General features: G+C 36.8%; 1 protein-coding gene across 3 annotated transcripts in view; it reads left to right on the forward strand.

The window, feature by feature from the left end:
* The window catches only part of PAN3 (poly(A) specific ribonuclease subunit PAN3), a 116,312-nt gene that overhangs the window by 75,328 nt on the left and 27,176 nt on the right, over window positions 1–13,808 (forward strand). For 2 of the 3 annotated variants that reach the window (XM_059995922.1, XM_059995920.1), the window contains exons 7-10: window positions 6,529–6,776; window positions 7,905–7,961; window positions 9,149–9,253; window positions 10,073–10,130. In XM_059995922.1, the coding sequence (XP_059851905.1) occupies window positions 6,529–6,776; window positions 7,905–7,961; window positions 9,149–9,253; window positions 10,073–10,130 (468 nt within the window). The remainder of the gene's footprint in view (window positions 1–6,528; window positions 6,777–7,904; window positions 7,962–9,148; window positions 9,254–10,072; window positions 10,131–13,808) is intronic. The other variant, XM_059995921.1, reaches the window with a different exon arrangement.

Below are 13,808 nucleotides of genomic sequence, written 5' to 3' on the forward strand. Positions count from 1 at the left end.
TTTTTTCCTTCATACAGGTGAATAGTATTCCATAGTATAGGCGAGATCACATTTTGTTCACCCGTTTATCAGTTGATAGACATTTGAGTTGTTTCCACTTTCTGACTATTATGCATAGTGCTGCTTTGAACATTCATGTACTGGTTTTTGTGTGAAGATAATGTTTTCAGTTATCTTGGGTAACATACTTAGGAGTAGAATTACTGGTGTTTAACAGTTTGAGGAACTGCCAGACTGTTTTCAAAGTGATTGCATTATTTTACACTCCCACCAGCAATGTGTTAAGGATTTCGTTTTCTCCACTTCCTCACTAACACTTGTTATTGTTCTTATTTTTGATTATAGCTGTCATAGTAGGTATAATGTGGTATCACTGTGGTTTTGATTTGCATGTTCCTAATGATGTTGAGCTGCTTTTTACCTGCTTATTGGCCATTTGTTTATCTTCTTTGGAAAAATGTCTATGCAGATCCTTTGCCAATTTTAAAATTTGGTTATTTTTGTTGTTGAGTTATAAGAGTTCTTTATATATTCTATATACTGGACCTTTACTGAATATATGATTTGTAAATATTTTCTCCCATTCTGTGGGTTGGCTTTTCACTTTCTTGATGGTTTCCTCTGAAGTACAAAAAGTTTAAAATTTTAGTGAAGTCTAATTTCTTTTTCTTTTTCCCTTGGTTATGTGTGCTTTAGGTGTCAACTTAAGAAACACTTGTTTAGCTGAAGATCATGAAGTATATGCTGGTTTTCTTAGAGTTTTATAGGTTAGTTCCTGCATTTAGATTTTTGAGGTAATTTTTGTGTACAGTATAGGGTAGAGGTTGGATGTTACGTACTATGTTTTGGTTTTGTGTATGGTCACCCCTAGAATTTTACCATGCATGCTTTACTCAGTATGAACTTGTTGAAGTCCTTCCTGCCCTCTTTCAGTGTTACAGTAACCTAGAATTTTAATTACACTTTGACTTGAACCTATCTCAGCCTAATTGTTTCACTGTCAGTGCTTGTTCAGATTTACCCATACATTCTTTTATTCTGTGCTTTTTGGGGGAAGGAGTTTTCTTCTGTATTGAAGTGGATCATTTAATTGTTCTTTTGCCAAGGAGATGTGAGTGACCTTAAAAATGTCTTTACTTTTCCCCTCACTTGCAAATTGTGCATAAACTTTAAGATGACATTTATTTCCCTTACTTTGAGCACATTTTTTCATTGTCTAGTGTTGCTGATCAGTCTCCTGTGAATGTAATTGTCCTTTTTTTTTTTTAAAGATAATTTGTCTTTTTTTGCTTTTGTAGCTTTTTAGGTTTTTCTCTTTATCTTTGGCATGCAACAGTTTCACCTGATTGATTGAAAGGGACTTGTTTTTACTTATTCTGTTCAGGACTCTTGTTTAGGATTTCTGGAATGAGGATTTCCTAGTTCTTGAATATCCCAAAGCTTTTCTTCGAATATTGCTTCTCCAGTATTTTCTTTATCCTGGAAATTTGCCTTCTCATTCTACCTTCTGTGTATCTTAACCAGTCTTTTATATTTTCCAAGCTTTGTTTCTAGATTCTTCTCTGGTTTACTTTTCTTGTCTTTGTATCTACCTTGCTCTTGCTATTTAACTCACCTGTTAAGTTTTTTCTCCTTTAATTTTAATGGTTATAATTTTTACTCTTATAGAATATAGTTCTGTTTAAGAAGGACAAATGGGACTTCCGTGGTGGCGCAGTGGTTGAGAGTCCGCCTGCCGATGCAGGGGACACGGGTTCGTGCCCCGGTCCAGGAAGATCCCACATGCCGTGGAGCGGCTGGGCCCGTGAGCCATGGCTGCTGAGCCTGCGCGTCCGGAGCCTGTGCTCCGCAACGGGAGAGGCCAAATGTTTGTCACTTCTTTCATGTCCTTAATCATTTTAGTTGTAGGGTTTTTAAAATCTCCTTTATAGGGTTCTGTTATCTGGGATTCATTGTTTTCAGGGTGCTAATTCTCAATGTATTATGCATATTTGATTCTCATTTTGGGAGTTCTTTTCACATGGGATTATTTTCTGGGGAGGGATCATGTTTGTTTGTTTGTTTGTCGAAATAGTTGGTGTTTGCTTTACCCAGGTGTCCATTGCCAGTGCAGTTTAAGTTTTATAATTACCCACTGGGATCCCTATCACACAGAATCTCCTGGGGCTTTTTCTCTCCTGCACCTGTGCATGGTGCAGGCATTAGGTTTCCATTTCTCTTGAACCCCCCCCACCACGCGCCAAGCCCTCTTCCTTTCCTCCATCTCTGTTCCACAGACAAGCCTACCTATTGCCTGTGGGCTGACAGGTAACAGTTTTCTCCTCCACCATTGCCTGATGGTACAGCTTTTCCAGACTCCTGGCTTTACACTGGGATTTGAATTTCATTCTCCACATTTTATGTGCTGAAGGCCATGTTTCATATGCCTATGTGAACATGGAAGCCTTAACTTGTAGACACTATATCTGGCCTGGGATGTGGTTTTCCAAAGTTCCCACAGTATAATCTCTAGTTCACAATTTTGCCTTAATTTCTTGCTCTTGGAGTTTTTGCTTTTGTTGCTATTCTTTTGATTTCAGCTATGTTTTTAAATGTGGGTATTGTATTTTATCGTGCAGTTCTATGTGCTCATAGTTTTGGTTGGGGTTGAGGGAGGGTATTTGTTTTATTTAGCTCAGTCTCTGATTTCCCAGAAATATGATTGTCTTAGGTGGATGTTTGTATTTAGGAACGATTCATTTGGTATTTTGTAATACTGGAGCCATTTACTTTATGCATTCTGTCATTATTTACAAGAGTCTTTTTTGTTTGTTTGTTTCCTTGGGTTTTTCAGGTATAGAATTATGTCATCCAGAAACACTGATACTTTTACCTTGATAAGTTAACCTTAAATTTTAAAAATTTCATTTATTTTGTTCATTGCTCTGGTTAATTCGTCCAGTGGGCATTTCTGTATTGTTCCTCACTTTTCTTTGAATTGGGTACTTTTAAGAAGGATTTGTTCGAATGTTCTAAAGCGATTAACTTACACATGACTTAAATATCTCAGTTTGCATATTCACTTAATAAGAAATTACAGTGTAATTATTGTATGTGATCTCACCAAAATGTCATTTTAAGAGTTAATTACAAAAGTAATGCAAAAAATAAATACACAAATTAAATATTTTTAATTCAGATTTTTTTTAAAATACAGATTTTCATTCTTCTTGTTTGTCTCTCATGGTATCCTCAGTGTGTTGCTATGTTTGCATACGTGTTCATGTGATTGAGTACTAATTAATAGCAAACTGTTGTAATAACCACAAGTAGCGCCCCTGCCTCCACCCCCCCATATAAGGGAAGATGGAACTTATAAAGGAATATTTACATGCAAGAGAGATGAAATGGAATCTGTTCATTCTACTTCACTTTGATTTTTAGTTACTGATTTCTGTAGTAAGGTTCTGCTCCTTTGTGCTGTCTGTAATTTAGTGTTACATGCAGGCAGTTAATATTAAGTGTGTTGTGCTTATCGTCTTCACAATACCAAGTACAGAATAACTCTCTCCAAGCAGATATGTGTGTATTTTACTCGATTCTTTAACATGTTTGCAAAATATTTTGGTGGCACAAAGCTATGCCTTTTGTGGCTGGATGTTTCAGTAACTTAGAGGTCAGTTTCCTTTCTAGCTTCCCATACAACTTAAATATTCTGTTACCCTTATGGGTGGTGATCCTTATTACTGTTTTACATGTTTTATTTTGTATGTGTTTAGATCATGCCAGCCAGCCTCAGCTCAGATATATTAACTCAGATTTCAGTGCTGAAACTTTGTACTAGAATAGCCACAAAATTTAAAATTCTGAAGAGAGAGCTTGTAACTTACAACCTGTACATTCTCCTAGATTGTTTTTGGTAGTCTTTTTCCTCGTATTTTGCCTTAAGGAGAGATTCTACCTTTTGTTTCACTTGTACGCCTGCTCTGGTGCCAGACTCTTCCCCTCCTCTCCTGCTGCACCCCACTTCCCCTACCCTGCTCCCACACGTCGTTTAAGTTGTCACACTAACGCTCCTAAGTGTAATGGACCCCCTTTCTGTTCTCTGGTGTATGGCTTAGGGGTTGGGCAGCTGTATTAGATATTGGCTAAGAGCACAGGCTTTGGAATCAAATAGGCCTGAGTTTCAATCTTGATTCTTTTGTTCAGTAACCTGTATTTGCCCTTACAATAAATTTTTAAAAATTATTTTTAAGTTAGTTTCTTCCTCTGTGAGGTGACTGTTGATATACCTACCTCACAGGGTTGTTGTGAGGATTAAATAGTCGTGTATGTGAAGCACTTTTATTACTGCCTGACATATGGAAAGTGCTTAAGAATTGGTAGCTGTATTTGCTGATGTTATTAATTTAAAGGTAGTAAACAAATTTACTCATTTTTGGTGACTTGGCCAGTTTTATATTGGAAGGGCTTAGAGACTAGCTTTAGGAAAACTGTAGATGCATTTCATATTAGATGAGTGGGGAGTATGTATCTTTTGAAAATAGTTGAATAATCCTCCCAATTTTTGCAGTATGGATTGACCTACAATTAAATGTATAATATACAGAGTTAGAAAAAATACAGAACTCTGGAAAAGTTTTTTAAAAATTAGGCTCATATGTAGGGCTTCCCTGGTGGCGCAGTGGTTGAGAGTCCGCCTGCCGATGCAAGGGACATGGGTTTGTGCCCCGGTCTGGGAAGATCCCCCATGCCGTGGAGCGGCTGGGCCCGTGAGCCATGACCGCTGAGCCTGCGCGTCCAGAGCCTGTGCTCCGCAACGGGAGAGGCCACAACAGTGAGAGGCCTGCGTACCGCAAAAAAAAAAAGAATCATGAGTTTTAAAAATTAGGCTCATATGTTAATATAATAGCTTGGCTTCCTTATAAGTATTTTTCTAAAGGGTTTTAGACTTTTAAAGTTTCTCTTAGATGTATTTAAGACATACTTGCGAAATTCCTGGCCTATTTTAATGTCAGTGCAGTAGACATTGTGTTATAGCAGGAAGAGTATTAAACTGGAAGTTTGGAGACTTGGGTTTGAAGCCTGGCTTTGCTGTTGGCTGTGCACATATGTCCTTGGTCAGATAACAGCCCCCCCTGTGTGTAAATTTCTGATCTGTACTGCGGTGCTTGTTACCTGAGCTACCTTCGTTGCTCAGAAAATCAGACAAAATAATTATGTCAGGGCTCTTAGGAAATACAGAGGGCTATCCAGAGTAAAAATAAGTATTATCTCAGTTCTCAACCTTATTTTTATTCACCTACATCTTTTCAAAAAAGTGTTCGTGTTTTATGAATTCTTAGCAATTGAAATTCATATCCCTGTTAATCATATTTCTGTGACCAGAAGCATTTTGGTAACTTTTTTCTTGAATCGTGAGATGGCATATTATTTCAAAGGTGAAGTTTTTCAGTTGTTTCCCAAATAGCCAGAAAATAGCTCCTGGATAAGCTAATTCTTTCAGGAAGTGTAACTAACTGTGGCTGGAGAAACCATTTTCAGTCTCTGCTCAGAACTGATCGCCTCCATTAAGCCTTTGACTAAACTGTGCCTGGTTTTACTTAATTTGCATTCCATCTGTATGGAGGCATGGAGTTGACAGTACATTCGTTTCTATTTGAGTGTTTCTGTAAGCCATTTTATGCCTTTTACATGTGACCTGGCCTTGTTTTCTCAGATAGCTTGGAATCTCCTGAGGGTTGAAGACAATTGTCCTTTCCCTTTCTCCACCATAGATTCATGATAGAGGATGCTCTGCATACAATGGTTTCTTGCTAGTTGTGTTTAGGTAAAACTCGCACTAGAGCAGAGTATGCATCTGCAGAAATTTTCAGTTGTCTACTATATAGCGTATGCCTGTTTAAAGACAAAAGGCACCAAAATAGTATACGTCTTGATTTTAAAAAAACTATGGTATTTAAGCGGCCATGTATTTCAACTAAGACTAGACTTAGTTTTTTTTTTTGCTTTTTCAAACCATTCTGTTAGTAGTATTTGGCCAAAAGAAATCTAATAAATCTCATTAAATAATTTTATTTTTTGATAGTAAAATATTTTAGGGGTATGTGATATTTGTATTGTTAATAGCCATAGTTTTAAATGATTCATTACAAAAAAGGAATTATGCCTTTTATTAAAGAAAGGCTTTTATAAAAGGCATAATTTTATAGAGTCTCAGTTATTTCTCACTTTTTGATTAATTTATTAAATTATCAGTAATTCTTATTATTGAAGTTTCTCATGTAAACCTTGATATGGAGGAGACGTATTCTTACAGTAAATATCCTAATTTATTTGGGAATGACTATATTTGAAAAAAAGAAATTCTTTACATTTGCTTTTAATCAGAGCTTTCTCTAAAACGAGACAAAATTGTCTTTTATTTTTGAACTTAAAGAATTTTGCTAAAGATGTTTCTTCCAAATGAACGTTTGCATTTTATTTTCCAGATTTTTTTCTCTGAAACCAGTTTTTGCTTTCTAAGAAACATTTTTACATCTTCTTCAGGAATGTCATTGTCTGCTGGATCTTCCCCTCTGCACTCCCCCAAGATCACTCCACATACTTCTCCTGCTCCCAGAAGAAGAAGTCACACTCCAAATCCAGCCAATTACTTGGTGCCTTCTAGTGCCTCTACACCTGTTAATAATCCTGTCTCTCAGACTCCATCTTCTGGTCAGGTGATCCAAAAGGAAACTGTCGGTGGGACGACTTACTTCTATACAGACACAACTCCAGCACCTTTGACTGGAATGGTATGTCTGCATTTAAAGGAGAAAAGAGAGGGCTCTTATAGCAGCTTCTTCTTATTAATGAGATTAACGAGGAGGTTTACCCAGTCCTGTATCTTTATACTGTGATGTGAAAAAGTAATTAATTTCTGACTTAGATGATAATTCCAATCTCTTCTTACCTGTTCAAAGTAATCTGTTTCTGCATTAATAATATCTCTAGTTTTGGCCAAATCTGCTTGTAATCAGAAGTTATATTTAAGCTCTAGTTTATTACTTTATGGCATGTTTTGCTTATGGGGTTACCTAGTACTTGTGCTAGCTGGTGTTGATGTTTGCTGACTTTTGTTTGTAGATACAGGTAGTTTCACCTCTGAAGTTAGAGAAAGTAGTTAGAGAAGTAGATGGATTCTTATCAGTAGTTGCTGAGAGCAAACCGATGATAAATGCTTGCTCAGGCGAGGCAGTGATTTAATAGCTAGAACTCTGGATGGTGGAGGACACAGTGATAGGAGGCCTCCAGCATGGGTCACTGGTAAGGAGGGAGGACGTTCAGGGAGCCCTGATTATGGGTAAGGAAAGAGCTACCAAAGGACTGTAGGGGGGGAGGGGCCGAGAGGGAAGCGTCATGTTCCATAAATTGTACACTTTTAGTTTCATAATTTTGTCCATGTTCAAAAATTATTTAGCTATAGAAAAATAAGTAGTAGATGAAGATCTCATGAGTAAGAAAGCCAAATTCCATTAAAATATGAATGCTGGTCTAAACTGTAGATATTTGACAAAATCATAACTGACAGGCTTAGATGAAAAGTATGTTTGGATTTTGGTAAGCAGATTTTGACCCCATAAGTTAAATTAATGATTTATTTTGATTACATTTAATATTTTACTAAAAGGCAGTTTGAGTGGAAAGACAACAGATTTTTATTTTTCCTTTTTAAGAGTCCCAGTTCTGCCATTGTTTTGTGACTCTTGAATCTTAGTACCTCTGAGACTGGTCCCCCGATTGTAAATGAGGTTAAGCACACGACCATCGTATGAGAAGTAAATGTGAAAACATTTATAGAAGTACTTGTAAATCATGTAAAATGCTTTCTAAAAAATAATAAAATAGCTAATAGTTTCTTGTTTTGTTTTGTTTTTGGTCAGAGATCTTTCAAAAGTTATCACAGAACAGCTTGCCGAACTGAAGGTCAAATAATTGAGGTAGAGTAGAGACTTTCCTTGGTTCTTTCAAGTAAGAATTCCATCAATGTTTTACTTTTGGGGGGAGGGGTTATCATATTTTATCATTATTTACGTTTTTTATTTTATCATATTTGTAGAAAAAAGTTAGTTTAATCTATGAAGAGGTTCTTTTGTCACAAAACTGTCTCAGCTGTTTTTGTGGAGATTATATGTGGCACATTTTTGTAATGTTTTTACCCTTCAAACCACTCTTAAAAATATGCTCCTGGTAAACCTGAGGTAGTCATGCCCAACTATACTACCTGATATAAGGAAACCAAGGCAAGAAAAAGGAGGCACTCTTCTCCCTTCAGGTATAGGTTAAAGGAGACCTTACAGGTATTGCAAAATCACTTCCTGGTTGAGGTCCAGAGCAGAAGAGCCACATGAGGGCAACAGAAATCAAATGAATTCATTTTTAAAAGAGAAAAAAAAATGTTTTGGCTTTAAAAATGAAAGAATAAAACAAAAGATATTTTAGGATGTACTTGATTTTGTATCGTGGACCAGTTGAAGGGAAGGAGAGGCAGAGGAAAAAGGGAAAAAAGCGGGGTGGTGAGAAGATTCCAATTGGAAGAGGCAAAGACAAGAAGCTGGAAGCAGAATTGAGTAACTTTGTTGTAGTTTGATTGGAAGGTATATTGTCATACCCTTCTGTTCACCTCCACTGCTGACCCAGAGTATGTTGGTCCTCTCTTCTGTTCTAGTTTGAAGTGTTAAGTATCTAGATAACATTTTGTTTCGTTTGGTCGCTAGAAACCCTTAAAGAGGACAGTTCTTTGGGCGTCCACGGCAGAGTTACTACCTGATCTGACTGTGCCCAAGCACCGTGAATATCTACTTTCTTCCTCTCTTCCAGCTGCCTTAAAAAAATGCTTACAAAGAGCTCCTTTTGCCTCTCATTGGACCTGAAATTTTACTGTATCTGAAGAAATGTTTCCTTTCTCATTAGATTTTTAAAAACTTGTTATTCCAATAAAAATTATTTAAAAAATGAAATCATTCAGAAGGTGTACTAATAATAGCTTTTCTCAGGTGTTTAATTCACTATTATTTAAAGATTAAAAGTATCCATTTGTCACTGTCATTTAAAGATTAAAACTTTATCGAAATAATGATAAAGCTTATCAATTGATCACGATATTTTCCCCCTTCCTATCTTTCAGGTTTTTCCAAACTACCATATTTATCCTCCAACTGCACCCCATGTTGCTTATATGCAACCAAAAGCAAATGCACCTTCCTTCTTCATGGCTGATGAACTCCGACAGGTATGCTTTCAGAGTTCGGAGTGGAAATACTTAATGTCTGTCGTGCTTTAGCAAAGAACTGGAGAAAGAACAGAGCTCCTTTCAAATTGTATTACTTAATCAAATATGCTGTAATAAAGAAGATAGAATTTACAGTTTATGAGACTAATTGATATTTATTTAAGGAAACCCATTTTTAAAGAAAATTGCAAGTAACTGTGTTCAGATGTAGAACACGGAGTAGCTATTTAAATGGGCCACCTTTTTGCACGGCACCTCCTGTGCCCTGGAAGGTCTCTGAAGTATATAAATAAATAATTTAAATGGTTTCTAACCACTAGACAACTTTTTGCTAATATCTGTAGTAGTTGGCTAATAAGTAATTTGGCCTAGAAATGAACTTCATTTTTAAGGCAGCTCAATATTTTCTGTAAAGTAGGTTTTATAAAATTATTTAGTTTTTTTTGGCAGTGTTGAACAGGTATTATTTGGTATGTAGAATTCTACTTTACTCTTCGATTCTCAGAAATGTTTTTGTTTCACAGAAGTAAGTTGCACCAGTATAATGTTTGTAGAGTGAATTATCGACGAGCTTGGCCACAGAGCTAGCCGCATGCTCTGGGTTATAGCACTGCTACTTGAAACCAACCTTAGCGATGGGCAGGTCTATCCAGGACTGGAATTTAGACATTTCACATTATTGGAAATGTTGTGTCCTGATACCAACATTAAAAAGTACACATGCCAAAAATATTAGTACTCAGGCTCTTCAGTTGCAATAGAAAGTCCAGATTTCAGAAGTTGTGTTTAGATGTAAATATACTTGTTTTCTTTTCTTAGGAGCTGATTAACAGACATTTAATAACAATGGCTCAGATTGATCAAGCAGATATGCCAGGTAAAATGCAAGTTGACTGATGCTTCCTTTTAAAGGAGAGTGTAATCCTTATCTAGTCCTACATGTTTTTATGCCTTAAGCTAGCTAATTACTATTTTATGACTATATTTATTTGAAACCTACTTAAGAAGAATTCCAAGATGCCATTGATCTAGTATTTTTTCAAAGAATTCTACATGTGACAAGATTCTAGTTCATCCAAAAAATAGGTAGTTTTAGAATTCATGGTGATTTACCTCATCGTGCACTAGAATATTATTATCTTTTGAAACGATGAAGTATAGGTACTTAAGTAGGGGTGGGGAGGTGAGTGTTATTATTATTGAGGCTGCGGCATGCCAGACAGGGTACTAAGGCTTTCTGTGTGTAAGTTTTTTCCTCACAAAACTCCTGTGGTATAGATACTAACATTATCACCTTTGTTTTACGTATGAGGAAACTGAAGTTAACAGGCAGGTTAAGTAACTTGCCTCTAAGAACAAGTGGCTAGTAATTATCTGACCGAGTCAGAATTTAAACCTCGGTTTTTCTGACTGTACCATGATGTTTCTCAGCATTAAAATCTCTTTGCCTAGCTTATTCAGTATAGGCACAGTGAAATGTGGTGTAATTTAGGAAAACTTTATAAATAATACAGTAGGAATACATTTGCTGTAGCGATAATCTCAGAACACCTGGTTGTAATCGCGAATTCAGCACAGTCCACTGTGTATCCTCTTGATCGCTAAAGAGTTCAAAGGAATATGTCTGTCTGGCTGTTATGTCTTAAGGCTGGGCAGGAAACTTACCTGTCATAGCCTTTGAAATGTTCACGTTGGAATTTTCCTTATTATTAAGCATTGTCTTTGAGGCCCTAGCTAGGGTAAAAAAAAAAAAAAAGTTAGAAGATGCTATTTACAGTGGCTTCAGAATATCAGTACCTAGGAATAAGCAGAACAAAAGATGTGTAAGATATCAGTGGCAGAGATTTACTAAGGTGTTAAATAAGATAAATATAGAGAGTGAAGTACGATATTCATGAATAGGAGGACATAATGGTTGCCATTTTCGTAAACTAATCTATAGATTCAGTATAATTTCAGTCAAAGCACATGAGCTATTCTTACTCATATACTTCTGACACCTAATTCGTGTCCTAACAATTTAATTGTTAAGGGCTCAGTCCCATAAGACCACTCCTTCTTCAGATGCCAGCTGAAATGGGGTACCCAGGCTACTCAAACTTCTCTCTGGCCAACTACAAATTTGGGGGTTTCCACAACATGCCCTCAGGTTCGGCGATTAGCTGGAATGACTCACAGAACTCGGGAAAGCACTTTGTAAACTGTTACTGGCTTATTATAAAGAGTACAACTCAAGGAACAGCCAAATGGAAGAGATATATGGGGCAGAGTGTGGGGATAGGGTGGGGTGTGGGGAACTTCCATGCCCTCTCCAGGTATGCCACCCTCCCAGCCCCTCATCATGCTCACCAACCTGTAAGCCCTCTGAATCCCTCTGTTTAGGAATTCTTATGAATGTTTCATTGTCTTGGTGTGGTTGATTAAATCTCTGGCTCTTCGTGATTGACTCAGTCTCCAACCTCTCTCTCCTCTGTGGAAGGTTGGGGGATTGGCTGAAATTTCCACACTTCTAATCAAGATTTTATTTTATTTTTTTATTATATTACAGCATAGCAGAGCTTTTCATAGTATATGATAAATATATCAAAGAGTAAAGGTCCAAGACTACCTGAAGCACTTTGAAGATTATGATTAGGGTTCTGGGTGTATTGGGGAGGGGAGGCTTGGTTTGAGTCTATAGTAACTGAAACAGTGTCGTAATGGCGCTGGGTTAGACAAATTGATTACTGGAACAGACTAGGGAGAACCTAGACACATTCTGTGATAGAGGTGGCTAATCAGTGGGGAAAGGAAGGCATTGGAAAAAATGGTTTTCTTTATGGTAAAAGATTGTATTGTTACAATTGTATCATGATCTCAAACCACATGCAAAAACCAGTTCCAAATAGATTAAGAATTTAAATGTCAAAAGCAAAACTTTAAAATTCGTACAATGAAACACAAATGAGTAAATTTAATCTTTCCGTAGAGAAAGATTTCCTATACTGGAGGCAAAAATTCTTGACTCTTAAAGAAAGCACTGATAAATTTTACTGAATTACGGTTAAAGGGACTTCCCTGGTGGTGCAGTGGTTAAGAATCTGCCTGCCAATACAGGGGACACGGGTTCGAGCCCTGGTCCGGGAAGATCCCACATGCCGCAGAGCGGCTGGGCCTGTGCACCACGACTACTGAAGCCCGCACACCTAGAGCTGGTGCTCCACAACAAGAGAAGCCACCGCAACGAGAAGCCCACGCACCACACAAAGAGGAGCCCCTGCTCGCCGCAACTAGAGAAAGCCCGCACGCAGCAACAAAGACCCAAGGCAGCCAAAAATTTAATTAATTAATTAATTAATTAATTTAAAAAAATTAAAAACACTCCAAAGATATCTATAGTAAAGAAAAAACTTGAAGAAGGTATTTACACAATTGACGAAGAAAATAAAAACCACAAATTAGTAAGAGCCTGAAAAAAAAAAACAACAACAAAACAGAAAAATGGCCAAAAGGTAGGAATAGGCATTTCAAGAAAGTGGAAATTCATACAACGAAAAATCTATGAAGAAATGTTGAACATCACTGATGATCAGGGAAAGACAGATAAGATATCATTGGAAAGTCTGACCATGTGCAGTAGTAGGATGTGGATCCACAGGTTCTCCAGTACATTGCTGTTGGTTGTATAAATTGGTGAATGTGTTATCACTTCAGAAAATTCCTGAAGCTGAATATCTGTGTACCCTGTGATCTAGCAGTTCTGCTCCTAGATATAGGTCAACTATATATTTTTAACTAGAAAATGTATAAAGTATCCATAATATCACTGCTTACAATAGCAGAAACTTTGATCAGTCCAAACGCTCATCTTGAAGGACAGTGGATGAATTAACTGATACTGTCAGACAATGGAATATTACATGGCAGTTTAAATGAAGAAAGTACACTTCATAAAGAAAGCAGTAATGTGGAAGAATCTCAGTAATGTAATATTAAGTTTAAAAGTGAGCTGCGAGAGACTACATAGAGCATGATACCTTTTTATAAAGTTGAAATTTATATATGTATTTACATTATCAATAAATGCATGTGTATATGCATATATACATAATAAAATTTTGAGGAATACATATAGGTATAATGAAACTATATAAAAACGGAAGGAAGACAGAGAAGGAAGGCAGAGGTTGGTAGAGAACCATGTATTTAGATGACCATTCAAGTCAAGGTCTGAGGCTTCGTTTTGTGTGCCAGGTTTGCAGATGCTTACCGTATTATTAAGAATAATTAACTGAATAAAAGCAGGCCATGCATGGACATGAGCTCGTGATTTGAGTGTCACAAACTAAAGATTGTGGTTAATCCAATTCTGTGCGCCCGTGTTCAAACAAGGTTTAATAAGTGGTTTTTTCTGTCGCTTGTCTCACTCTGATCTTTTTTATGTCTCATGTTTACTGTTAACCTTTGACTCATTTTGACTCATTTATTAATGTTGGTCTTACTGACTTTTTCCTTTCCCTTTTCCTTTCTATTCTTCATACTTCCATCAAATTAGGACTTCTCAACTCAAATCATA

The sequence above is a fragment of the Delphinus delphis genome, chromosome 18 (genome assembly GCF_949987515.2).
Source record: "Delphinus delphis chromosome 18, mDelDel1.2, whole genome shotgun sequence".
NCBI lineage: Eukaryota > Metazoa > Chordata > Mammalia > Artiodactyla > Delphinidae > Delphinus > Delphinus delphis.